This window comes from Rhineura floridana, chromosome 12, assembly GCF_030035675.1.
Source record: "Rhineura floridana isolate rRhiFlo1 chromosome 12, rRhiFlo1.hap2, whole genome shotgun sequence".
In the NCBI taxonomy this organism is placed as follows: domain Eukaryota; kingdom Metazoa; phylum Chordata; class Lepidosauria; order Squamata; family Rhineuridae; genus Rhineura; species Rhineura floridana.
In genome coordinates, this window is record NC_084491.1 from 42,660,785 (window position 1) to 42,686,483 (window position 25,699).

Below are 25,699 nucleotides of genomic sequence, written 5' to 3' on the forward strand. Positions count from 1 at the left end.
CCTTTAGTCTAAGCTGTTGTGCCTCAAGCACTCTGTGGAGCAGGGATAAGCAGCAGTACAAGAATTCTGCAAATTTCCAGTCCCAATGTTAGATGACCAGGCTGGTTAGAATGGTACCCCACGTTTCAAAGCTTCGGGAGCGTTCAACAGTTTGCCTTTGGTTTTGAAATTGGGCTTGTCTTCGTTGGGTCTGTCTTCACCTTCCCTCCCTCCCCCCCCCCAGTTTCTGAAGAATGCTGCAGTTGGGTGGTATCCAATATAGCACTAAGTGTTGCTTAGCGGTCTACCTGTTGCTCCAGCAGAACGTTGTTGTGCAAGAGAATGCATAAGCGGTTTGCTAGTAACTTTGTTGCCCAACAGACTGCGTAACCAACTTCCATGAGAGCAACAGTTGTGTTAGATTCCTCTGTTGTGCAGCATTAAAACTCACCCATCTGCTGAACAGAAAACGTTGGATGCAGCGCTTTGACCCCGGGGGGTTTACATTTAATCCCCCAGTGGCAGGGAAGGCAACCACTAATCGGGTGAGGGTGGGGAAAACCTTTTTCATCCTGAGGGCTACATTCCCTCACGGGCAGCCTTCCAGGGGCACGTGTTGGGGTAGGCGAGGCCAAAGGCAAAATTGGACAGAGCAGTGGGTGTGTGCAAGTGGGCGACATTCCAGCCCCACAAAAGCCAGAGGTTTCTGTGAACAAACACCCCTCTCCATCCAGGCAAGTACACCTGGAGTGGGTGGAGGATGACTGGTGAGGTGTGTAGGCTGAGGAGAGGCCATGGCCGAGGAAGAGTCCCGAGGGCCAAGCAGAGAGGCCCAGAGGGTCCCGCTTCGCCCCTGGGCATGAGGTTCTCCTACAGCAGGAGCAGCCAAGGCAGCCTCTTTGGCTGGGACGGAGGAATTTAGGGAAGGAGATTCTCCTCCTGCAGCAGCAGCAGCGCCTTCCTGCTGGACACCAGAGTGCACCAAGTGGCAAAGCATTTATAACCAAACTAAACAAAATGGTTGCTCCTTAATTTCTTTGGGGAAACACGCCATTCTCCATGGGTCTTTCCCCCTGCCCTCCCCCAGACACACGTTTTCCTATAATAAAAGAAAAATTATCACCAATAGAAAACAAACATAGTCTCTGGGAGAAATGCATCCTAGCGGTGTAATTAAAAGCAAAATACTTCACTTTTTTGTATTACAAACCTAACCCAGCAATTAAAAAGCAGCTCAGTGCATTGAAGAAGTCCCACCTGGTGTCATGGCAAAGGCCTGTGCTTTTGCCTGCTTGAAAAGTCTGTCTGAAGCTTGTCTAGTTTTGCCACATCCCTGCATAGTGGATCATGCAGTGGTTTGCAAATGGGCAGCGAGGTGCAAGTGAATCCGCAGCTCATTGGGACTCAAAGCTCTTCTCGGGTTGAGGCTGACGGAGACACTGGTGTGGACCTAAACACCTGCCAGTGCAGCTGCAGCAGTCCCCATCTCTTCTCTCCCAGGTCCCCTACACCTGCTATGTCAGGCAAGTCTCCAGGTGTGCCACATTGCAGCGGAGGCAGATGCAAGGGCCAGGGAGTGAAGGAGTGAGAGCAGCCGTAATTGCTTTGTCTCTTCTCCGTCGCGAGATTGAAAGGTCTGTGTCCAGGGTCTGCCATAGGTGGCATTTTGTTGAGCATAAGACACCAGCTGAGAACACTGACATAGCAAGGGACAGAATGTACAGAAGGGAGATACCATTTCGTTTTGACAGCCTGATGGTTAAACCAGTGCATGGGGGGGAAAGAGAAATGTTAGGAGTAAAGAAAAATGTTGATTTTTTACCTAATTGATTCTACTCAGTTAAGCATGAGGGAAAGAAAATATTTACTTTCTGCATAATGTCATATCTAAGCACATTTTTGCAGATATGATATCAAGCTTATCAGTATCAATGCTTATATAAGCATGTGTTTCTACCTGCAGTCTGGGCAAATGTTAGTTATTAACTTGAATTGGAGAGGAAGAAACACTTGTGTTCTCCTTGCGCTTCATTTGGACTGTCCATCAATTTCTTTTTGTACGCCTTGAGTTTCAAGCTGCTGCTAGTCACCTCGTAATTGGAATTTATGATAATTCCTAGGATTTCAATGCTGCTTAACAGAATTAAGAAAAGGAGGTGGGAGGGATGCTCAGCCTAGCCTTGTTGTCTTCAACTTGTCAAATTCCACCCTCCCCCCCATTGTACATTGAAGAATGGCTTGTGTTTTAATATAGCAGTTTGAAATAATGGATGAAGAAAAGGCTTTTCTGACACTTGTACCAACATTTTATAAAATTATGTTCTGGCACGAAGGCTATTACATTATTTTGAAAAATAGCATTATTATTCATAGTGCAGCAAGTGAATATTTTGGTGAGTCATCCTCCTTTGTCCACTTCTGAAGAAAAGACCCCACACTTCATTGACCACTTGCTGCTCCAGTTGACGTCATTTGCCTGTGTAGCACAATGAATTGCTTGCCTCCCCTACCCACCCACTCATGCATTTAATAGCTATGTTGTGTGACTCTTTTAGCACGACAGGAGGTGTATCAGAGATATTTGGATCGATAGTTTTCATTGGGAGAGTTACTGCCTTGAGTCCTTCACCAGGAGTATAGCTTAGGTTCGTTCCCTGTCAGTGATCAGGGCTCACTAAGGGTTAGTCCTGCTGTCTGTCTGATCTTATCTTAATCTCTCAGTTTATCTATCTCATTTGTTAAGTGCCTACTACAAAAAAAGTCTCAAAGTGACGTAGAATGCAAATCCTGTTCCGGTGCCAGGCTGAGCTCGAGGTTCAAGCAGCCTAATCTGGATTCTGCCCTGCTTGCTTACTGCTGCCATCTCTCTGACTCAAGTCATGTTTGCCTTTATTTTACAGGTGGCTGCAGATCTTAATGTCCTTCATCAAGATTTTTGACAGCAGGGCTAGATATGCTATGAACCTGCTGACCAGCTTAATCGTGGAGGAGAAGTAAGTGGCATTTCTTCAACTTGTCACTCATCCAGAACTAGATTTGGGAGATGACTGACTCCAGACATTCATGCCTAAACTGTAGACAACTTCTGCAGAGCAGGACTTTCCACCCTGTATCTGAGAAGACCTAAATGGCAACCACTTAAATGTAGGTCTCCACCACTAAAATATAGGCCTCCAAGGAGTCATCTTGACTGGAATAGGTGTTTTTATTTTCATGTTCAGAGACAATATGTTACTGAATACTGGTTGCTAGGCAGCAATAATGGGGGAAGGCTCTTGACTTCATGCCCTGCTTGTCGGCTTTCTGGGTGACCATTGTGGGGAGCAGAACATTGGAATGGATGGGCCCACCTGGATCTGATCCAGCAGGGCTCTTCCTTATTTAAAATGGTTAAGACTAATGGCTCCCAATAATAAAATGGATTCAGAAGCCAGCCAATCTTGTCCAAGCAGGAGTTGACTTGTGTAGTCATTGTGTGGTGGGAATCCGCTGGAATTGGATGCTCACAGAATGTGTCCAAGTAGTGAAGGTTTCTGAATGCTACATTTGCAGCAAGCTAGTATTGGTGGGTGAGAGCCAGTGCGGTGTAGTGGTTAAGGTGTTGGACTACGACCTGGGAGCCCAGGGTTCGAATCCCCACACAGACATGAAGCTCACTGGGTGACCTTGGGCCAGTCACTGCCTGTCAGCCTCATGAAAACCCTATTCATAGGGTCGCCATAAGTCGGGATCGACTTGAAGGCAGTACATTTACATTTAGTACTGGTGGTTTTTCTTTGTCAAAGACGTGGTACCAGTGGAGTCCATTGCATGTTGGACCCCTTCAGTTTACAATTGATCCCTATATCTCCATTGCAGTAGCAACATAAGAAGATACCAACTGGATCAGACCAAGGGTCTGTCTAGACTGCTTTCCTGTTTTCACAATTGCTGACCAGATGCCTGAGGGAAGCCCACAAGCAGGCCATGAGGGCAGTAGCCCTCTCCATGCTGTCACCCACAGCCACTGGCATTGGCATACTGCCTCTGACAGTGGAGGTCCCATAGAGCCACTGTGACTAGTAGGCATTGATGGCCTTACTCTCCTTGAGTTTTAAATCCATCTGTGTTAGTAGCCATCACCACATCTTATCTTAGTGAATTCCTTAGTTTCTAACTCTGCGCAAAGTACCAGGGAGCACAGAAGGTGAGTCAGAGATTCGGGCGGTTGTTTAGAAAGGCTTGGCAGGCTTGATACATCCCTCCATCTGTATCTTGAGAAACAAGAGCTGAGGCCTAAAGATCAGTCTTGTTTTGCTAACAGGTTCAAAATCCAGTGCCGTATCAAACTTTCCACAGAGGCTTTGCCACTATTCATAGAATTGCTGGTAAGAAAACCTTTCTTTTCTGGAATTCTGCTGTGAGGTGTTATTTTTCCCCATTTTCTATGCTGCAGATTTGTTTCATTTCAGACTTCTAATGTGATTGTTTATACCTGAAACTGAAATAACATAGATCTGGAAGCTGATAGGCAAGATCAAAAGCTGAAAATAAATGGAGGTTGAATGAAAAAGAAGTGCAGCTTGGATGTCTCCTGAAGCCTCTTTTGAATTCCTAGATTTGTCAGATGGATTGTACAGGTAGCTGTGGTGACTATTTTGGGTCTCGAGTAAGCTGAGCAGTTGGTTTTGCCATCTCTTGTGTTTGCTCATTTTGTGAAATGTCTGTGGTTATCTGCTTTGCAGGCACTTTACTTTTGTGGGAGTCTTTGTGTGGAGAATATGTTCTTGGAATGAAAAATAGAACTCAGTCCCTTTCAGAACTATGATTCTAACTTTGGGTCTGCTGGTGCTTAACTCCAGTGCATTGAGACAGGAGTCACCATGGAGTCTGAATCCCCTTTCCTTGAGAAGTGGTCCAGAATCTGTTTTTAGGTACTTTTACAAATAGTGAACTTTAGGGTCCCCATATGCTTTTCTTCTTCATCAGTGTTTTTTTCCATTGCTTTCCTTAGCAACAGGGAAGGAGTTCATGACTGGTGTTGCAAGCCAGGATTGAGCCGTTCTAAGCAGCAGCCCTGGAAATCCCTTCATTGCTTCTTGAGTGACAAGAATCCACATAACAGCTGGATAGCTGTATTTCCCTTCATCTTGCATTCCAAAAATGTGTTGTTGCTGTTTTTGCTGTCTCATTGCTGCCCCACAGAGATTTGGCATTTTCCAAAGAATGTACATTTTCAAAATCCATAATGAAGAAAAGGCGGAATCTTCTAAATTACAGCACCTTTCTGTGATTTGAAACCTGGTTGCAGAGCAGTCTGTGCAGACATATGGTGATGGGGCCAAAATTCAGTGTCCCAATAGACAACCTGTTCTCCCTGTTGTTTCCCAAGGGTTCTGTCAAGACAGTGAATGAGCTGGCCCTTGCCCAGTGCATTGCCATCATGGGAGACCTCTGCTCCGACATGGTCATCCAAATGCAGATGACTGAAAGCCTGGAATGCTGGCAGGCCTGTTTAAGCTTTGTGGTGAGTAGGCTTGACCTAGCAGTGTGCGTCGACCCCTCTTCTCTCCTGCCCTCTTGTATCAGCCTCGGATGCTTCCTTCTGCAACGCCCACCTTTGCTTCTCCTCCTGTGCTACCTTATTTCAAGATTTCTCAAGATTTACTTATTTCTTTTAAAAAGAATATCAAGTACAAAATATAATATTACATACAAAATAGAACTGCTGCAGCATATTGCATCCAATAATAATCAAACCCAAATGTTGATACAGTCACAGATACAGAGTCTCAGAGTCAATTTTTTAAAAACCATCACACTGAGCAAGAGAAGTAACTGTTCAGAATTGCCGTATAAAACATTAGCTTAAGTCATGTTTGCTTTAACTATTCCCTTCCAAAGCAATCATTGTTTCCAAAAATCAGCTTCGTTTATCACAAGTAGAAAGACACGGTCTTACGTTTGGGGTTGGGAGGGAAGTCAGTCAATTTAGCAGGGACGTCCCTGCAGTAATCTTTTTTCTGTTGCAATGTAAGGTGACCTTCTTTAACAGCCTCTCATTTTAATAATGTACTTTTTGATCTGGAGCTACTGCAGTGCTGTGGTCTCATATAAATACATGAAACTGCCGTGTACTTAGTCAGACCATTGATCCAAATAGCCCATAAATACTGGCTGTACCACTTGGCAGTAGCTCTCAAGGTCTCAGGCAGGCAGGCAGGGAGAGGTCTTCTCCCTCCTTTTATCCAGATATCCAGGAACTGAACCTGGTACCTCGTACTTGGAAAGTGTGTGCTTTGGACTTCCTGGCAAGTGTCACAGATCTGGAGAAGCTGCCAAGGGACTGAGATGCAGAAAGGGATTTCAAATAGAGAAGGGATGGTGGGAAACACAGCTGGACCTTGTTGGGTTCTACTGGAGCAGAAGTGGTCAGGTCCACTGACTGACTGGGAAGGGAGCGCAGAGTCCCTGGAGCAGGGGATATGAGGAAGCAATGAGTCCTGGACACTGAGATTTCCCCAACCCTGAGCTGCTTTTGGGAAACTCTGGTGTGCTTATTTTGTCTTCTTCATGTGAAGGATGAGTGCTGGACTGAAAGCAAGGCCACCAGATACCCAGAGTGTCTCTATGCACTGCTTGGCCTGATGATGAACCTCTCTCTGCAACCCAATTTGCTAATTCAGGTAAAGTGCTCCCTGTCCTTAATTGACTAATTTATTTATTGCATTTGTATACCGCCCCATAGCCAAAGCTCTCTGGGTGGTTTACAAGTTAATTAGTCAGTTTCCCAAAGCGGAATTGCAGTTTAATACCTTTTGTGAACCTTTACACCTCTGCCACTGTACCTCTGAAGTCCTTCGATGCCTTTTACTCCCCTCCCCCTGTCTTTCTAGGGACAGATGCACCAGCCAGTGCCCTCATGCAGACCTTGGGAATATTCTTATCCTGTATCTTACTCTGGACTAGGGAGTAGCCCTGTTGGAAGATTCAGGACAGGCAAAAGGAAGTACTTCTTTACTCAGCGCATAGTAAAACTATGGAATTTGCTCCCACAAGACGCAGTAATGGCCACCAGCTTGGACGGCTTTAAAAGAAGATTAGACAAATTCATGGAGGACAGGGCTATCAATGGCTACTAGCCTTGATGGCTGTGCTCTGCCACCCTAGTCAGAGGCAGCATGCTTCTGAAAACCAGTTGCCGGAAGCCTCAGGAGGGGAGAGTGTTCTTGCACTCGGGTCCTGCTTGCGGGCTTCCCCCAGGCACCTGGTTGGCCACTGTGAGAACAGGATGCTGGACTAGATGGGCCACTGGCCTGATCCAGCAGGCTCTTCTTATGTTCTTACGTTAACCCTCAAAACCCCTGGGCTTCCAAAGAATCTTGCCATTGGGTTGTATGCAATGTAGTGCTAAGCCATTTTGTTGCACAAGAAAATGCATAAGCAGCTTGCTGGCAACTTTGTTGCACAAGATTGTGCACTCTATTGCACAACAAGTTTCCACTAACACAGCTGTTGTGTTGGATTTCTTTGTTGCACACCATTAAAACTCAGCCTTCCGCTAGCACAGGAGCCCTTTTGCTAATGGACAGAGAATGCTGGGTAGAACCCAAATCAACCAGCAGGCCTTGTGGCTCAGAAGGGTTTTAAACTAAGATCTGCCCAATCCAAGGATAAGTTTTGCTGCCCTGTGACAAAAGGCACATTATATGAGAGAGCTAAGAGGAGTTTTACTGCTATGTGATTGTCTTCCAGGAGCACTAATTAAGTTGTAATTCCAAGCTGGCATTCTAACATTGATTGTTCCAGAATCTTGCAGTAGAGATCTTGGAGAAATCTATGCCCCTCTTCAGCTGTAAAGATGGAAGAATTGTGACAGTAAGTGATACTAAGTGGTTGAGCGAGATTATTAATGATAATATTAATGTTAAATTGTCACTCTCATGGTACTGTGACACAAGTTCAATTTATTGTTGTTGAGGTTTGATTTTTCAAATTGTTTTATTATGTATTTTATATATGTGTTACGTTGTTCGCTGCTCAGGGATTGATTTTAACGAAGATCAGGTTATAAATTACCTAAATTTGTTTGTGTGTTTATAAGAATAGTTACAAATCTTTAACTCATAAAAAAATCATGGCAGCATACAATGAAATCATTAAAATGTCATAAAATTATAGAGTAATAAAATGCAGAACAAATGACCGACCCTAAATCAGCATTAATTCTCTAAAAACACTGCCAAACGAAAACATTCTCAGCAGGCAACATCATGTCAGAATGTTGGGTCCCTGTCTAATCTCAGTAGGAAGAGTGTTCCAAATTACTGGTGCTAAACACCAATGGGCTACCATGTGTTTGTTTGTTTATTAAATTTATATCCTGCCCTTCCTCAAGGAGCACTTAAAAACATCTTAAAATAGTCATATTTAAAAACATATTAAAACAAATCATCTTTAAAGAACAACTTAAAAAGCAACTCCAACACAGACGCAGACTGGGATAAAGTGTGCTCTTGTGTGCCGTCTGCTTGTGATGACTGCCAGTGTCCTAGTCCTGATCACCAGGTTTTCTTATAACTGCATGTACATTTGGATGGCTTTAAAAGGGAACTAGACATATTCATGGAGGATAAAGCTATCAGCAGCCACTATTCTTGCTGGGTATGTTCTGCCTCTGTTGTTGGAGGCAGTATGTCTCTGAATACCAGTTGCTGAGAATTACAAGAGGGGATATTTTTGGCGTTTGTGTTGTATAAACATTTTTCTGAACTGAATCCGATTTCTCATCCACCCCTTCTTTGGCCTGATTTGGCTGTAGGGCTCTTCTTCCGTTCTGTGTATGTTCTTACGGTCTCTTAAGGAAGCATGGAGATTGGGACTGGGCTGTTGCCAGCTGCAGGGAAAGGTGTGGGGGTAAAGGCAGCAGCAAGGGAAGAACCCAGGACTAGCTGAGAACATCCACAAGCTGCCTGCTAAGGACCATGAAATGAGGTAGGAGCATGCAGCTCGTGGATCCTCGTTCTCCTTGGCAGTTGCTTCCCCTTAGGAAGCTGCCTTGGGCTGCTGGGCCATCTAGCTGAGTATTGCCAACACACTGACTGACAGTGGCTCTCCAGGGTTTCGGACTGCAGACATTCCCAGCCCTGCCTGGAAATGCTGGGGATTAAACCCAGGACCTTCTGCATGCAAGGCAGATGCTCTGCCGTGGAGCTACAGCCCTTCTCAGGTTAACACCAAAATTAGTAGTATTATTATTATAGTTATTATTGTTTATTTCTACCCCGCCTTTTGGCCAAAAGGCCCTCAAGGTGGCTTACAAAAAACACAAATATAAAATACATCAATAGAAACAATACAATTTAGAGTTTACGATAAGCAATACGTAAATAAATAAATGTGGATGAGAAGAAGGATTGGCACAGGAGAAGTCCAAAGGAATGGATCTAGAGGGGAAAGACCTGGAGGAGACATCCTTTCTCCATGACGACTGAGATGATGGATTAGCGACGCCATGCTACTCAGAGTGGATTTCAGTCCAGCCACCACCGACTGCCCCAACCCAGATCATCAAATGGCACCAGTCTCTTCGCCACGGGCTTGCTCCCCGGCGGAGGCAGCAGCAGCAGCTCCTCCACCTTCCCCTCCGGCTCCTGTGCCTCCTCCTGACCCGCCGGCGGTGGCTTGGGCGGGACCAGCATGGCCCTCAAGGGCCTCGCAGAACTGCTCGAGGCTGACGGAGTGGTCCCCGTGGCTCTGGCGGGCCTCCAGCCGGCACACCAGGGCAGCGTGGTGCCAGGAGAGGAGCGGCTCGGCCGGGGGAGCCTTGCGCAGGCTGGCTGCCACCTCCTCCCGGAGCAGGTGGTGGCAACTTCGGCAAGTAAAGTGCCGCGGGGTCGGAGGAGGAAGGCGAGGCTGACGACGCCTCCATGGCGCCCGTCGGAGGAGCCTCACCCGCTACTTCGAGCAGCTCCTTCTCCGCTGTCCTGGGTGTTTCCAAACAAAGAACCACAATTGTACAGGCATAATGAGCTGGCTTTCTGGATCATTAATACTATGTATTTGCCATTTTATTTTCTGCCTTTGCTGTATCCAGCAATATATAAAAGCAAAGGGCTCAGTCAGCTCAAGCAAAGGACCACGAAATGAACAAATATGATAGCTTGTTTTGGAAGAAATCAACTTCTCTCTCTCTCCCCCAATTTCCGGCCCAATTTTCTTCTAATTAAGCGAGCAGTTGGTCTTATCAGTCGCATCCTGCCAGTAAGTCCAGAGGCACTGGAAGAGGCAATGAAAGAAGGTGTGGTGAAGAAAATGATCAGATTTCTGAAGGTAATTTGTCAATGTCAGTTTTCTAAAACACCAGTGCCGTTGTAATGTCTCTGTACAATGTAAGTATATTTGAACCTAGAACATAGCGGCATAGGAACCTGCCTTATATTGAGTCAGACAATTGTTCCATCTGTCCCAGTGTTGTCTATGATGACTGGCAGCGGCTCTCCAGGGTTTCAGGCAGGGGTCTCTCCCAGCCCTAACTGGAGACTGAACCTGCGAGCTTCTGCATGCAAAGCAAGCGCTCTGCCAGTGGGCTACGGCCCTTCCCCTGCCTTGCACCAAATCAGAAACAAATAGCACTGAGTGCCAAATGCATACTTTGCCTTCTCTGATTATACACACACTGGGATTGCTTATTATAGACGGCTGTGTTCCTTCTTCCCTGCAAAGTTCACAATTTAAGCTAAATTTTGTGGAATCAGAACGTTGGTACAGCTAGCCTGATTTTGCTGTTTTTCGCGTGTTGCAATGGAGCAACATGGCTACCCCTCTGCAATTATCCCAGTATTGCCTCTTCTGAACTGGCAGTGTCTTTCCAAAGTCTTTCTTACTGCCTGCTGCCTGAGATCTTTTTAGTTGGAGACATGGGGGATTGAACCTGGAGCCTCCTGTGTGCAGAGCAGCTGCCCTATCACTGTGCTGTGGGCCCAGCCTTATCTTAACCTATATTACAACAGTACAAAATCTTCCAGTTCTGTTGTTCAGGTATCCCCACTGCTGCTCCTTTCTCCGGTGTTGCAACGGTCGCTCCATTTATTTATTTATAAGTACATTTACCCTATGCTTCAGCTGGAAAAAGGCTCTGGGAGCAGGTTACAAATGTCAGTAATAAGTAAGCCCCTGCCCTCAGCCTTACAATCTAAAAGAAGGAATTAGTGGAGGGATGGTACCTTGCAACAGGATCCTGGGTACATCTTAGCTCTTTAAAGTCAAGGGAACAGAGCACCCATCTACAGTAGTATTGACATTGCTTTCCCCTTCTGCCCCCAAGAATCCCACAAGTTGTAGTTTAATGTGGAGCTTGAGGTGCCTCACCTCTTTACAGAACTATTATGCCTGAGGGAGTCACGTCAGATAAAGTGTGCCTGATTTGGATTAATCCAGATTAATCCATAGTGTAGATATGCCCCTTTCCAATCTTCAACCATTTGAAGACTTCCAGGCCTTGCTTTGGCATCTTAGCATGGCAGCAATAAAGTCAGTGCCCAGTTTTGCCAAGATTCCAGTCTCATCCGTACATGCTACTGCATGACATCAGCTGCAGCTCATCAACATTAATGGAAAGTCTAAAACAGTTACATTTCGCAGGAGCAAAGAGAAAGGAAAATAATTTACAGAGAACTCCCATTACCTGTTCATCTCTAAATAATGTTTTGGCCCAGGCAAATGCTCCGGGTATCCATGAGCTGGAAGAAGAGACCTTTTGTCCTATCTATTTAATGTGCAGCGAAGCCATCCCTTTGATAGATTTATTCCCTCATCAGCAATTCATGTATGGAAATGCACCTTAAGAAGTAGCGTTAGAATTGCAGATTTATTCTTAGGAGTACCTGTGTTCCTGTTAAAGGTCACATATGGAATGATCTCCCTGATGAGGCGCACCTGGGGCCAACACTGTCATCTTTTCAGCGCCAGGTCAAGACTTTCCTCTTCTCCCAGGCATATTAGCATGTGTTTTAATTGGCTTTTAAAGATGTATTTTTAAATTTGTATAATTTGTTTTTATGTTTTAATAGTTGTAAACCGCCCAGAGAGCTTCGGCTATGGGGCAGTATACAAAAGTAATAAATAAATAAATAAAATAAATAAATATTGTTGCAGTGTTAGAGTCTGACTCCGATTGTGAGGAGCTACTATATTTAACGATGGAAGAAAGCTACAACTCTCAGCATGGCTAAATACCTTACGGCTTGCTGTCTTGTCACAAGGCATTAGTAAATCAGCTCTCCAGCCCTGAGGCCCTTTTCCTGTACTTCTGAGCCCTAGGGTGCATTACTAGACATTTTAGAGGTGCCTGTTTCTAACTCCATTCTAGGCAGATGGGCAGACCACATCTAGCTATGCAATGAAGACCCTTGCTGCTTGTGTCAAGAGTAGCCGCCGGGCACAGGAGCAGATTGTAAAGCTCGATAAAAGTAAGCAGTGACTGCAAAGAGTTAATCTGGGGCAAGTACCACAGGCAGGATGAACCAGGAGCATTAATCCTATCTTATGCTCTGGAGAATCAAAGATGTTTACAGAACAGTATGGCCTTTTCTGGCTGCCTAATATGGCCTCCAATCATTCTTGATGTACACGGGAGATGAGTGGGTTATGCTGTGCCTGTTTTCCGTTAAGAAAATAGGCTTCTTGCAGAGCAACAAACCCCACCTTGGTGGAGGAAACAACATCTGAGGTTCTTTTTAAGCCCTCACTCCAACTAGCTTGTCAAAAGACAGGCCAGGTCCCTCCCTCCGCACAGAATGAATGAATGAATGAAATCTTTATTGTTCAGAGCCGTAGGCCACCACAATTAAATACATTTAAAAGGAAAATACAAAAGACATATTAAAATACAGATCATATTTCAGTAAAACACAGTTCAACAACATAGAGTAGAAGAATATCAATACATTTCAAATAAAATTTCCTCTCCTGAGCGGAAGATACCCTGACCCACCTCAAGTCTTAGCGTATAGATACTATGGTCAGGATAGCACTGGGGTACCCACCAGGTGATTTTGGTATCTAAGTCTTACTTTTCCCTCCGCACAGAACTCCTTTGGCTGCTGCTAATCATTTTCAGCTCAACTCTCTCACACCCTGGCACTAAATTGCTGTTCTGTCAGGGCCCATAGGCCAGCTTTCACCAGGGCTTCCCTGGGAGCAGGTGAAGCAGCCATCAGCAGGCTGGCTCTTGTCAATTGAGTACGCCTTTCTTATTGATAGTTTAATTCGCTTACACACACCCACACACCCATCCACAGGACTGCAGCCTTATTGCTAGTCCTTCCACCTTGCTTTGCTAAAGAGCCACTTTGGGTATTTGACACTGAGGGAACTGGGCCTTTGGTTATATCCATTACTCTTTCGTGGGTGTTTCACACAGCATCGCTTTGGCCTTTTCCTCCCCTCTTGCAGAATGTAAGATACTGCTGAAACTTCTGCGCTCAGAGGATGAGGTGATGGCAGGAAACGCTGCTTTCTGCCTCGGGAAATGCTTTGAGGTGCCTGGAGCAGCCACAGATTTGCTTGATACAGATATTGTGAGGATTTTATTGAAAGTTGCTGGCAGGGATGCCCGAAAGACCTCCGTGCAAGAGAACGCAGCCATTGCTTTAGGAAAGCTCTGCACAGCTGATGCCAGGCACGTATCCATAGGAGTGGGCTTACTGAAGATTGGGCTACATTTATTCTTCTTCTTCTTCTTGTTGTTAACAGTAGTAGTTAGTTAGTTATTTGTAGTATTTATGCCCTGCCAAACTGTTAACCAGAGTTCTTGAGGCAGCTTCCAATATATTTAAAACATCGCAAAATAGGCAAGAGTTACAATGAGTATCATCACAAGAAATGTATATGACTTTCCCCCTAGCTAGGTCACCCTGCCCCTCCCTCTCTTGCTGTTTCCCAGTCTCTGGCTCTGGGGGCAGAGGCAGGAGGCGCTGGTGGAGCAAAGGTGCTCAAATCTCCCCCTAGATCTCCGGTTTATAGGGCTTTATAATCTTGTTTTACATTTATCTGTGTTAATTGCTTTTGGAAGCCACCCAGATAACTTAATGTTACTGGGCAGCATATAAATATTGTATGTTAATGAACAGCCCCTTTGACTGGCTTCATATGGATGGCTGAGGTGGTGAAGCCATCAAGCAGATGAATAATTTTTGTGTATGAGAGATGATTGCATTAATGTGTTTGCGACTAGGTCAGATTTTTATTGTTTATAGCCAATGGCCATTATTGCATTGTCATCGGTTTGCCACCTCCTGGAATCCTTTTTGACATATGGGGTGAGTCAGGAGATGGTAAGCTGTGAGCCCACGCAAGGTGGCTTTGTTGGGAGGGGAGTCCTCACAGCAGAGGTTACCTCTGGGGTGGCTTTACCACCACCGCAGTTGTTAATCCAGAACCATGCTTTGTGACATGTAAAGAAGAACAAAACCCCTTGCCTGGGCAGGGCTTGCAAAACAGATTTCTGTCTACACAACACATTTCAATAGTCTTGGGAAGCTGGATGGCTGAGCAGAGTGACCATGTCAGGCTCACTTCCCAGATGGAAAGAGAACATGGGAAGCACTGATTCCACCCCTGCCCCTAACAGTCTCAGGCAAAATGTCTAAGGCTTCAGTCCTGCACACACTTACTTGAACCCTGAGTAAGCTTGAATAGGATTAGGGCTACAAGCCTGTTTGCCTGTGATCAAACTGGTTTGAGGGTCCTTCAGTGAGCTATAAGACAAATCCATGCACATATAGGGGGGCTTCTTTCCCCATTGCCAGATCCCCAGATCCCAGTCCTCTCTGTCAAGGGCTTGCACAAGGGAGCCAGGTCTGCCCAAAGAAAATTCAAGCATTGCTCAAAGTCAACCATGCAAATAAATGAAACACCTCCATATGTTGCATAAACCCGCTCAGTGCCTGTGCCTTAAGACTGGCCATTCTTCATGTAGTGATGCCAGCCTGAATTTGTTCTGATAATGGCTCCCCAAGCCAGAGTGGGCGAGGGGGTGGCACACAGTTCGCATGCCCAGTCCTCCTTTTTAAAGAAGGACGGCTTTTGCCAATGCAGCTGATGGTGTGTGTTGTACATATGATTTGTACAAGAGGAAAGCAATGATGTGCAGCAAAAGCAGGAATATGTTGCAGTGCAAAGCGAACACACCCTAGTGTAGTAGCTCTAAGAAGACCTTTGGCTGTTGTGAGCAGTTTCCAGGAAAGGTGCAAGCTCTCCTTGAATTCAAGCAACGAGAAGTCTGGTGCCAGCCAGTCCGTCCCCCTGGCACCCCAACCCTCGGCATATTCACTTTGTTGTGTCAGGAGGAAGAAGAATGTACAAATAGTAGGGGTTTTTTCTTTGCTGGGAAATGTATTGAATATGGCATGCAGGTTCCTTTTAAAATTGCTGCCTGCGACTCTGGCTAAGTGAGGCATGCAGGAATCCATCGCTTGCCCTGGCAATGATTCTTTGCTTAATCTTTTTGCTTTGTTATGGACTTTGCAGGCACACCAGTCGGTTGCGGGAGCTGAATGGAATGGCAGTCCTCAGCACCTCCATGAAGTATGTGCAGGGATTTTAAAGACTTCTGCAAATGTTCCAGAGAATGTTTACAGAGCCTGCCATATATCTGGTCTGGGCTGCACTTTGTTTTTTTTAATAAAGAGGATTAATAGAAACAAGGCTACTGTTTGGTGACTCATGCAGGAGACAGAAAGTATTGGAAGGATGACCAAATTAAATCAGACCTTGGGGCCATGCCTGGATTGAAGATGCTTTGTTCCCTTCCTGAACACGGGCAGCTTTTCCATGAACAAATCCCCTGGTAGGACAGGAGTTGCAACCTTTCAAGAGGGCTCTGAGATTCCTCTGGGTTCCTTATTGCAGCAGCCAGTTGTCAAATGTTTGTCAGTCACTTAACTTTGGGTGAGGATTTTAATGCTCGGATAGGTAGAGATAATGAAAAATGAGTAGATTTATTCCTTTAGATAAGGATGATATAAATATCCCTGACAGACATTCACATGATAATATTATTAACAAAAAGGGCAGTTGTCAGTTGAAAGAACCGAGGCCATTTGAGGTGGGACTGTGGAGGGGGAATTGGATTTGTGTGGTTTGGAATCCTGATCCTGTGTAGCATTGACCTCAGGTTTCTGAAGCAATGCTATGAATGCACATACAGATTGCAGGGTTGGATGTGGGCCTGGCCCCCAGATTGGTGGCTTTAGCTTCAATACGTCTTTGCTGTCTAATCTTGCAGTGATAGAACCAAAATGGGCAGTCAGTGTATGTAGAGGAAAAAAGAAACAGAAAAGTCAAGGGCAAGCTTTTTTGATTTCAGATTGGCTCTTCCCTTCTCTCTCCTTGACACTTTTAGATGGCTATTATAGCAAAAGTAGCAGATGTAAAATTACATATCATTATCTCCTCTTGGAAGCAGCTGATGAGTGTATTAATCTTCCCCACTTCAGAGGAAGGCGCTGTTTGGAGAGAGTGGAGCTTTCTTCCCTCTCTTGTGCAAGCCAAACACTGTGGGTGCGTGCAAAGGGCTGCTACTCAGTGGACACTGAACACCAGTGCAAGTTTGACGGTCTTCGGGTTGTGGGCCCTGATGAACGTCCATTTTTATCACCTGCTTCTGTCAGTGGTTACTCTGTGTATTTTGCACGTTTTAATTGAATTGTCTCAGTACTTTTGCATTCCTTTTCTGTTTGACCCCGCTGCTTATAAGATTCTTTTAAAATGTTCCTGTACACTCATGCATTTACAAATCTTTCATCTGAAGATCACCCTTTGTGCATCTGATGAAGCAGACAGACTCTAGTCCATAAAATCATATGCCCTAATAAAGTTGTTGGTCCTTAATGTACCACAAGACTGTTCTTCTTGCTGCAACAGACTGACATGGCTATCTTGATAATGACGACAATTTATTTAATGCACTTTGTGGTGGTTTAAATGCACACAGCATCCTTGGTTCCGCCAATGTAAACAAACCCAGCACATATAAGCCCTCCATTGAGTTAGTCTCATCTCTTCAAGGGTAAAGTGAAAGCATTCTTGTATGTTATTCTATAGTGTCACAGGATGTCTTTGTTATAATTATCCCTGAAAGAGAATTAGTGGCTGCTGGAGGACAAGTCTCGCAGCTGGGCTTTAATGTTTCAGTGCATCTTTGAGGTCTTCTCTGTTCCCTTCTTTTCCTTCCAGGCATTGACCAGAACAGCCTTTCCATACCAGTGTGCCTCCAGATGTTGTTGGACCACAATTCCCATCTTTCCTGACCATTGGCAATGCTGGCTGAGGCTGATGGGAGTTGTGGTCCAACAACATCTGGAGGCACACTGGTTGGGAAAGGCTAGACCAGACCCTAGACCTTCTCAGCTTCAGCAAAGCTGCTGCATCATCATCATCATAAAATAAAATTTTATTTGTTAGTCGCCCATCTGTCTGAATTAACAGACACTCTGGGCGACGTACAACAATATAAAATACAATATAAATCATGTGCCTTCAGACCATGCCTTGAGCACAGTTGGCCCTTTTCCCTCAAGGTCACATTTTATACCATCACCTGTGGTGGATTACAGCATGGACCCTGCAGCCCATGGTTCAGGTATTATTTCATGCTTGCAAAGCTGGATCCTTCTGCACCCATCTCAAGTGATTAAAGACTAGCATACAGCTTAAGGGAGATTAGCCTGATACTTCCTTGGATAGGTTTGCTAGAGTTGAAGAAAGCCAGTGCAACTCAGGGAAGGGATGAGAAGTCGCTTTACAGCCTCTCACTGGGCAGCTGCTGATCCTGCACGTAGAGCTGCTTGATCAAGAAGCTGCTAGGCATTCGCTGCCTCCTTTTGGAGCCATGTAAAAACCTTTACTGGGGCGACGTTTGATGCCAGCCAGTTTTGAATTTAGAACTGATTTTCAGTGCCAGGATTCAAAAGTGAAGGACTTGGTGTAATAAGTCTGTTTTTGTGCCACGAGTTAATCACAGCTGGTATGAAGAGACAGAGCTTTCAGCAGAGGGTGTGTTTTGCAGCCCCACAACCTGTCTTAAATTTTAGAACTTAAGAACTGGTCCTTAGGCTCACTGTGAATCCCACTTTGACTGTCTATCCAGAGCAGCAAAGGCAACAATAGCAGGGAGATGTGGTGGACTAGAGAGAGGATTCTGAGGAACTTCACTCACCCTTGTCAGCACCAACAAGACCCCATGGAAGAAGGCTTTTGTACATGTTTGCTGTCTCCCCAGTACTTCCACTGTCTTGGTGATGCCATCTGCCTGAAGCAGCAGGAACATCTGGTGAAACTGGGGGAGACTCCTGCCCAGCCCTCCCACACCCCCAGGCCCCTGCTTTTCTGCCACCACCTTTCAGGGGAGCAGAGCCAGGAGCCACATGATAGCGCTGTTTGGCACCATCAACGGTGCCTCATATTACAGTTCTCTCATTGTGAGGGCAGTTGTATGCCTATAAGTCTGATCTTATTCTTGCAATATAGGCATATGCACAGCACACAACGGCAGAGGTTTGCTTTATTTAAAACATTTCTGAAAACCATCAAGGTGGTGAACGGCAGACCAAGAACAATAAAAGCAGCATGGTTAATAAAAACTTTACAAACAGTTGCACGCTGTCCTAACACTATTTGCAGCTCCTACTAAAGGATCCCATCCCCACTTTTGTTCTGTTTGCTTCTCTTAGAAACAGAATATTACCTGGATTGAACTGGGTCCGATCCAGCAAGAGACTTCTGATGTCCTATCGTTTACTTACTCTGCAACCTAGTCTGGATGCTTTTTCTGTCCTGCGTCCCCCTGTCACTAGGCTTCTTCACATGTTGCACTGAACACAGGTACAAGTTGTCTACACATGTACAAGGGTTTGTGTGAAAGTGTACACTTACTAATTTGTACAACTCAGCTATTTGTGCACACAGGTATACAGACTGCACACTCGTTGAATATAAGATGAGCAGTCCTTCTGTTTCTGATACCCTGTACCATTTTGTGTTTTCCCTGGATGGGCAGTGTACCCTTGGGATTTTTAACTGCACCAGCTCCATCCCAAATGGCTTGCCATGGTACTAAATCTGTAAATATCACAAAGGAACTGGAGAAAGTCATGCTGCTTCTCGGTGATAAATAACAAAACATACAAGAAATGTTTATTTTGAGAAACCGCTTGTGGGCACTAGGCCGGGTACGTGGTGAGCTCTGTCAGGATCCCACATGCTGCCATCACCTGTCTGTTGGCTTGTGTGTTGTTGTGTGAAACAGCATACATTACGTTGGAGTTAAGTTGAGCAAGAAGACTTCTTCAGAGCATTTAAATCATGTAAGAGTCTTTATTAAGACATTAAGGCCAGAGGCTTAAGAGTAAATACATGTAGAGATTCTTCAGTCACCCCCCCTTCTGGGACATCTCTCTCCATAGATGAACACAAAAGACAGCCTCTCAGCTCAGAGGCATAATTCAGAAGAGCACAACTCACATAGACTCTGTTACAACTTTCCCAGCTGTTATCAGATGGCTACCATAGCAACGACCCTGGCACTCCGTTCCCAGACAGAACATAGACATAACTCCCCCTTAACCACAGTTACATCTTCACACTTGCAGGCTTCATGGAAAACTACTAGAGACAGTAATGCCTACTGGTCACCAGCCCAACAGCCTCCCTTTTTTCCATTAAGACTGCAAAATACACATGAAATACATCTCCATAATACATAGTCATACAGTCATACATTTCTACAATACCTCTTGCAATACATTTCAGTACATTGCATTTTCAGTTCAGTACAGTTCAAAAGTATATCTCAGTACATAGCAGTACATTTCAGAACTTTATTCACTCAAACTTTGGTTCATTCCAAGCCTTGTCATCAGTTTGCCAAATTTTTCCTCACACAAAGGCTTGGTCATTATGTCAGCCACCATGTTGTTAGTGTCACAGAATGTTAGGTTAACAAACCCCTGCTGCACACAATCCCTTACGTGAAAGTATCTGACACTAATGTTTTGTTCTCTTGGTCTGAGCTTCTGATGTGGCTATCTTAATGCAGGTCTGATTGTCTTCATATACAGTAATCGGAAATTGCATATCAATGCCTATCTCCTGCATGAGCATTGCGAACCACTGTAGCTCATTACAGGCCTGTGATAGGGCCACATACTCGGCTTCTGCACTTGATGTTGCAACCACATTTTGTTTCTTGCTACTCCAGTCAATGCATGACCCGTGCCACATCACAACTATGCCAGAGGTTGACTTACGACTGCTCAGCTCCCCTGCATGATCTGCATCCACAAAACATTCAAGACTTCCTGTCTTTGCTCCTGACAAAACCAGACTCTTTGTCTTCGTGCCTTTCAGATAACGCACTATCCTTTTAATCCCTTGCCAGTCAGCCTCTGAAGGATGCTCTACCTTCCGGCTTAAAATACTGACTGCATTACATATGTCTGGGTGAGACACCTTCACCAAATATTGCAATTTCCCTATTATGCGCCTGTACTTCTCAGGATCTGTACAAGGCGTTTCCTGCACATTCTGTTGGAAAGCCACAACCATTGGAGTCTTCACAACATTGCATTCTGTCATGTTGAATTCTTCTATGATCTGATTTATTTTACTTTCCTGACTCAATGTTATGCTTCCGTCTTCTGCACGCACAATATCCGTGCCTAAATAGTGTGTGACAGGCCCCAAATTCTTTGTGTCCACCTGCCTGCTCAGTTGCTCCCTTTGATCCCAAGGTTTTTCTGCAACTTTAATGCTTCTACTCAGAATTAACTGCTGTGTTTCTGGACACCAAACTTTGAAATATGCATTCTCTTGTGCTCTAGGTGCACGTTTGCCACATCTCTTACCCTGTGGCTGGTAAACTCGGCTGCGATGCACTCTTTCAGGCATCAGCCTGACTGCATTACATGAATACTGTGGCTGTGAGCTTTTAACAGCTGTCTTCTTACAGCTCTGGCGGTCATTCCCTTTCCGCCCCATTAAACTCAAGGCATTAGCACACTTCACACCCACGGTCATTTTAAACTGCCCTTGTGTCATGAAACCCTGACAGACAACATTTTCTCCTCTTTGCACCCAACATTTTCCTTTATCAAACCAGACTGAAAATTGACAACTCACCATTTTTCTCACAGTTAAAATATTATGAGCCAAGTCCGGAACGAACAAACAGTTTGACATTATGCCAAGTTTGTCAGATTTAACCAGACCACGTGCTTTTACGGATTTCCGTGATCCATCAGCAAGTAAAACAAAGTCCTGCTCATCTGTAGACGTGTAAAACAGACTCCTGTCTTTAATTAATATATGGCTTGCTCCGCTGTCGACAATAAAGTTAATTTGTTCCAAGTCTTTAGACTTCTGTTTACAAACAAAGTTCACACTTCCCTGCTTCAAGCCTCCGTCCCTGGAGTTTCGCTTGACTGGACAATCTTTACGGAGATGCCCACGGGCCCCACAGGCAAAACAAGACTTCAGCCGCTGTTGCTCCCGCTTGTTTTCCTGTCTGCTTTCGGCAGCCTGCTCCGGTTCGGCACATGTCTCTTTGCTTCTGACAGCTTCCACCGGCTGGGCTCTCTGCGCCTCCTGCCTCCGCTGCCATTCCTGGGACATATCCTGCAACGCGTCCCACGTCTGTTTAGCCGACGGCTCATCTCTCACACACATCAGTTGAGAATCCGATAGAGCCAAGATTATAAACGCCTGCGCCCTCTGGTCTCGACGCTTCCAGGCCGCGGTCAGTACCGCCGGGGTTTTTTCCTCAATCACGTCCCATAAATCCTCTGTTATCAGCAAAGCCCTCATCCTCGGCTTCCAGCTGGCAAAATTCTTCTCATTAAGTCGTTCCATCGGCAAGCCTCCCCCGGACAGGTTTACAGCCATGTTGCTCACCTCCGTCTGGTTCAATCAATCAAGCTGCCCTCTCTGGAACTCCGTCTGGAGTTCAGACCAGCAACTTACTCCCGTGTAATGCGCTGTGGAGCGTAACCATCCTCTGCTACCACTGTTGGCTTGTGTGTTGTTGTGTGAAACAGCATACATTACGTTGGAGTTAAGTTGAGCAAGAAGACTTCTTCAGAGCATTTAAATCATGTAAGAGTCTTTATTAAGACATTAAGGCCAGAGGCTTAAGAGTAAATACATGTAGAGATTCTTCAGTCACCCCCCCTTCTGGGACATCTCTCTCCATAGATGAACACAAAAGACAGCCGCTCAGCTCAGAGGCATAATTCAGAAGAGCACAACTCACATAGACTCTGTTACAACTTTCCCAGCTGTTATCAGATGGCTACCATAGCAACGACCCTGGCAGTCCGTTCCCAGACAGAACATAGACATAACTCCCCCTTAACCACAGTTACGTCTTCACACTTGCAGGCTTCATGGAAAACTACTAGAGACAGTAATGCCTACTGGTCACCAGCCCAACACTGTCAGGTCCCACCTGTCAGGATCCTGGTTTTTATTTGTTCTCTCACCTGCTCTAGCACAGATCTCGCAAGATCCTACTGCTAGGCAGCACCACCAGCCACTCCCTATTTCACAATATTGCCTTGGGACTTTGCCTTAGTCTCCTTCTGGCTTATTGTTACCTTGTTTCTGGGTGCACTTGCAGGCCACAACCCCCTTGTATTTTGTGCCTATAAAGCATACAGCCCTGGGTTGCTCTGGATACTTGATGATGTTACACTATCTCTTCACCGCTGCCACCATTTGATACTGTTTCTCCGCCTTGGTAAATACCCTGCCCACCCTTCTGGTCTGTGAAAGCCCCAGCCAAGGATCATGCTTTTGGTAAACCAAGAAAATATTTATTTATAAACACCAGGAAATAACAAGATTACTTAAGGTATATTTAACAAGCGTATGGTTTCATATATTGTTACTCTTTATGTTTCTAGTCATATATAATCTGCCTCAATACCAGACAAATATAATCCAACCCACAACCAACTCCAACACACAACAACCACCGACCAAACTCCCAAAATCCACCCCCTCTCAACTGTCATCCTATCATTTATACCTGCAGCCACTCAAACACTCAGCCAATCATACAGCATTCTCTAGCATTCTAGCCCATGTACTCCCCACTCTCACTCAGTCCACCTACCATATATACCCTATTAAACCATATTTGCAGTAATATCTATATACAGGGACATCACAAGCCCCTCGCAAGAAAGAGACCAATTTGTAAAGGAAAATGCAGCAGCTCAATGCAGGGGTGGCTATTCCTGCAGCCCTCCATTGTTGCTGGATTACAGCTGCCATCATCCCCATGACCACTGGCCATGCTGGTTGGGGCTGACGGGAGTTCGAGTCTAGCAACGTTGGAAGAGCCAAGAGTCAAAGAACTCCCTGAAGGGTGTCCTGCTTTGTAATAAATCCTGAGACGTCATTCATTTAAACAGTAATGCTTTCCTTTCCACCAAGTATGGCACTCAAGTGGCTTCTCAGGGTAAGGAAGAAGCTGTGAGTTGCACAGCTAAAATGGTATGTATTGCAGCTGCTCTTCATTCGGCATTTGTCTCCATCTGCCCTCATCTTCAGTGCCAGGAGGTTATGGCGACTTCATTCAGCAAGATCTGCGTAGTGTCTTCATACAGAGGCCATAGATCTTTCAAAATTATGTGTGCGGTTCAGAGTCAAGGTTAACTGTAATGCTTCTAATGGAGTCTTAAACTGCTCAGGGAACTGGAGCGAATCGTGCTGCTGCTTGGTGATGAAGAACAAAACACACACGAAATGTCACTTTTGAGAAACTGCTTGTCGGCACCAGGCCAGGCACCAAAGAAGAGTGATCCTGGTGTGAACACCCAGCAAAGGACCAGGACCTTCTCTAGACCCAGCAAAACAGCCATGCTCGTCTAGGGCCAAACTAATGCTTGCTATGTATTAAGCGCAGGGTTTTTAAGGACACAATTTGCCAGTACAGGGGGCTTGATCCAGATTGGGACCCTAACATGCAGGAGGGGGGGTGTTAAGCGATTTTAAGCCTTTACTCCCACTCTGGTCCTGACTGAGATTGGGTCCCCTGCACCTGCAATTTGCATTGGGAGGGGGGGGGGACTCCCTTTCATTCCAATCAGGTCTTTCTTCTGAGCAAATTGCAGGTGTGGGGCAGGCATCCGGATTGGGACCAAAGTGGGGGGGGTAAAGGATTAAAGCCTCCCTACTGATCAATTTATCCTAATCTTTACCAAACCTCCCTCCACAGTACTGGTAATTTGGGTAAAAAAACCCACCCAGTCTCCTGCATTGTTGGCAATAAATGTGTTTTTTCGTCTAGCATGCAGGTTTTTAAAATGCACATTGCATCAGCTAGAGAGAGTGAATATTGACGGATGAAAGCAGGCATGGAGATGGTTTTTATTTTTTTAAAACCTTTTTACCCCACCCTTCAGCCAAAAAGTCTCCCAGTGCCGCTTACAGATCAGTAAGAAACAGGTCTAAAGTGTTGTTGTTATGTGCCAGTCGACTACGACTTATGGCGACCCTATGAATCAGTGACCTCCAAGAGCATCTGTCATGAGCCACCCTGTTCAGGTCTTGTAAGTTCAGGTCTGTGACTTCCTTGATGGAATCAGTCCATCTCTTCTTTGGCCTTCCTCTTTTTCTGCTCTCTTCTGTTTTTCCCAGCATTATTGTCTTTTCTAGTGAATCCTGTCTTCTCATTATGTGTCCAAAGTAGGATAGTCTGAGTTTCATCATTTTAGCTTCTAGTGCAGTTCTGGTTTAATTTGTTCTAACACCCAAGTATTGGTCTTTTTCGCAGTCCATGGTATGCGCAAAGCTCTCCTCCAACACCACATTTCAAACGAGTTGATTTTTCTCTTATCCGCTTTTTTCACTGTCCACCTTTCACATCCATACATAGAGATCAGGAATACCATGGTCTGAATGATCCTGACTTTGGTGTTCAGTGATACATCTTTGCATTTGAGGACCTTTTCTAGTTCTCTCATAGCTGCCCACCCCAGTCCTAGCCTTCTTCTAATTTCTTGACTATTGTCTCCATTTTGGTTAATGACTGTGCCAAGATATTGATAATCCTTGACAAGTTCAATGTCCTCATTGCCAACTTTAAAGTTACATAAATCTTCTGTTGTCATTACTTTAGTCTTTTTGACGTTGAGCTGTAGTCCTGCTTTTGTGCTTTCCTCTTTAACTTTCATCAGCATTCTTTTCAAATCTTTACTGGTTTCTGCTAATAGTATGGTATCGTCTGCGTATCTTAAATTATTGATATTTCTCCCTCCAATTTTCACACCTCCTTCATCTTGGTCCAATCCCGCTTTCCGTATGATATGTTCTGCATACAGATTAAACAAATAAGGTGATAAAATACACCCCTGTCTCACACCCTTTCCGATTGGGAACAAATCTATTTCTCCATATTCTGTCTTTACAGTAGCCTCTTGTCCAGAGTATAGGTTGTGCATCAGGACAATCAGATGCTGTGGCACCCCCATTTCTTTTAAAGCATTCCATAGTTTTTCATGATCTACACAGTCAAAGGCTTTGCTGTAATCTATAAAGCACAGGGTGACTTTCTTCTGAAATTCCTTGGTCCATTCCATTATCCAACGTATGTTTGTGATATGATCTCTGGTGCCTCTTCCCTTTCTAAATCCAGCTTGGACATCTGGCATTTCTCGCTCCATATATGGTAGGAGCC

The 25,699-nt window shown here is 45.1% G+C and overlaps 1 protein-coding gene across 4 annotated transcripts in view; it reads left to right on the forward strand.

Annotated features, from left to right (window-relative positions):
- TTC12 (tetratricopeptide repeat domain 12) overlaps window positions 1-15,643 on the forward strand; it is a 36,875-nt gene extending 21,232 nt beyond the window's left edge. For 2 of the 4 annotated variants that reach the window (XM_061593123.1, XM_061593122.1), the window contains exons 14-23: window positions 1,480-1,613; window positions 2,880-2,972; window positions 4,283-4,346; window positions 5,351-5,485; window positions 6,540-6,644; window positions 7,768-7,836; window positions 10,189-10,290; window positions 12,329-12,428; window positions 13,414-13,639; window positions 15,490-15,643. In XM_061593123.1, the coding sequence (XP_061449107.1) occupies window positions 1,480-1,613; window positions 2,880-2,972; window positions 4,283-4,346; window positions 5,351-5,485; window positions 6,540-6,644; window positions 7,768-7,836; window positions 10,189-10,290; window positions 12,329-12,428; window positions 13,414-13,639; window positions 15,490-15,565 (1,104 nt within the window). In that variant the 3' untranslated portion in view covers window positions 15,566-15,643. The remainder of the gene's footprint in view (window positions 1-1,479; window positions 1,614-2,879; window positions 2,973-4,282; window positions 4,347-5,350; window positions 5,486-6,539; window positions 6,645-7,767; window positions 7,837-10,188; window positions 10,291-12,328; window positions 12,429-13,413; window positions 13,640-15,489) is intronic. The other 2 variants (XM_061593126.1, XM_061593124.1) reach the window with 2 other exon arrangements.
- Window positions 15,644-25,699: the final 10,056 nt, after the last annotated feature.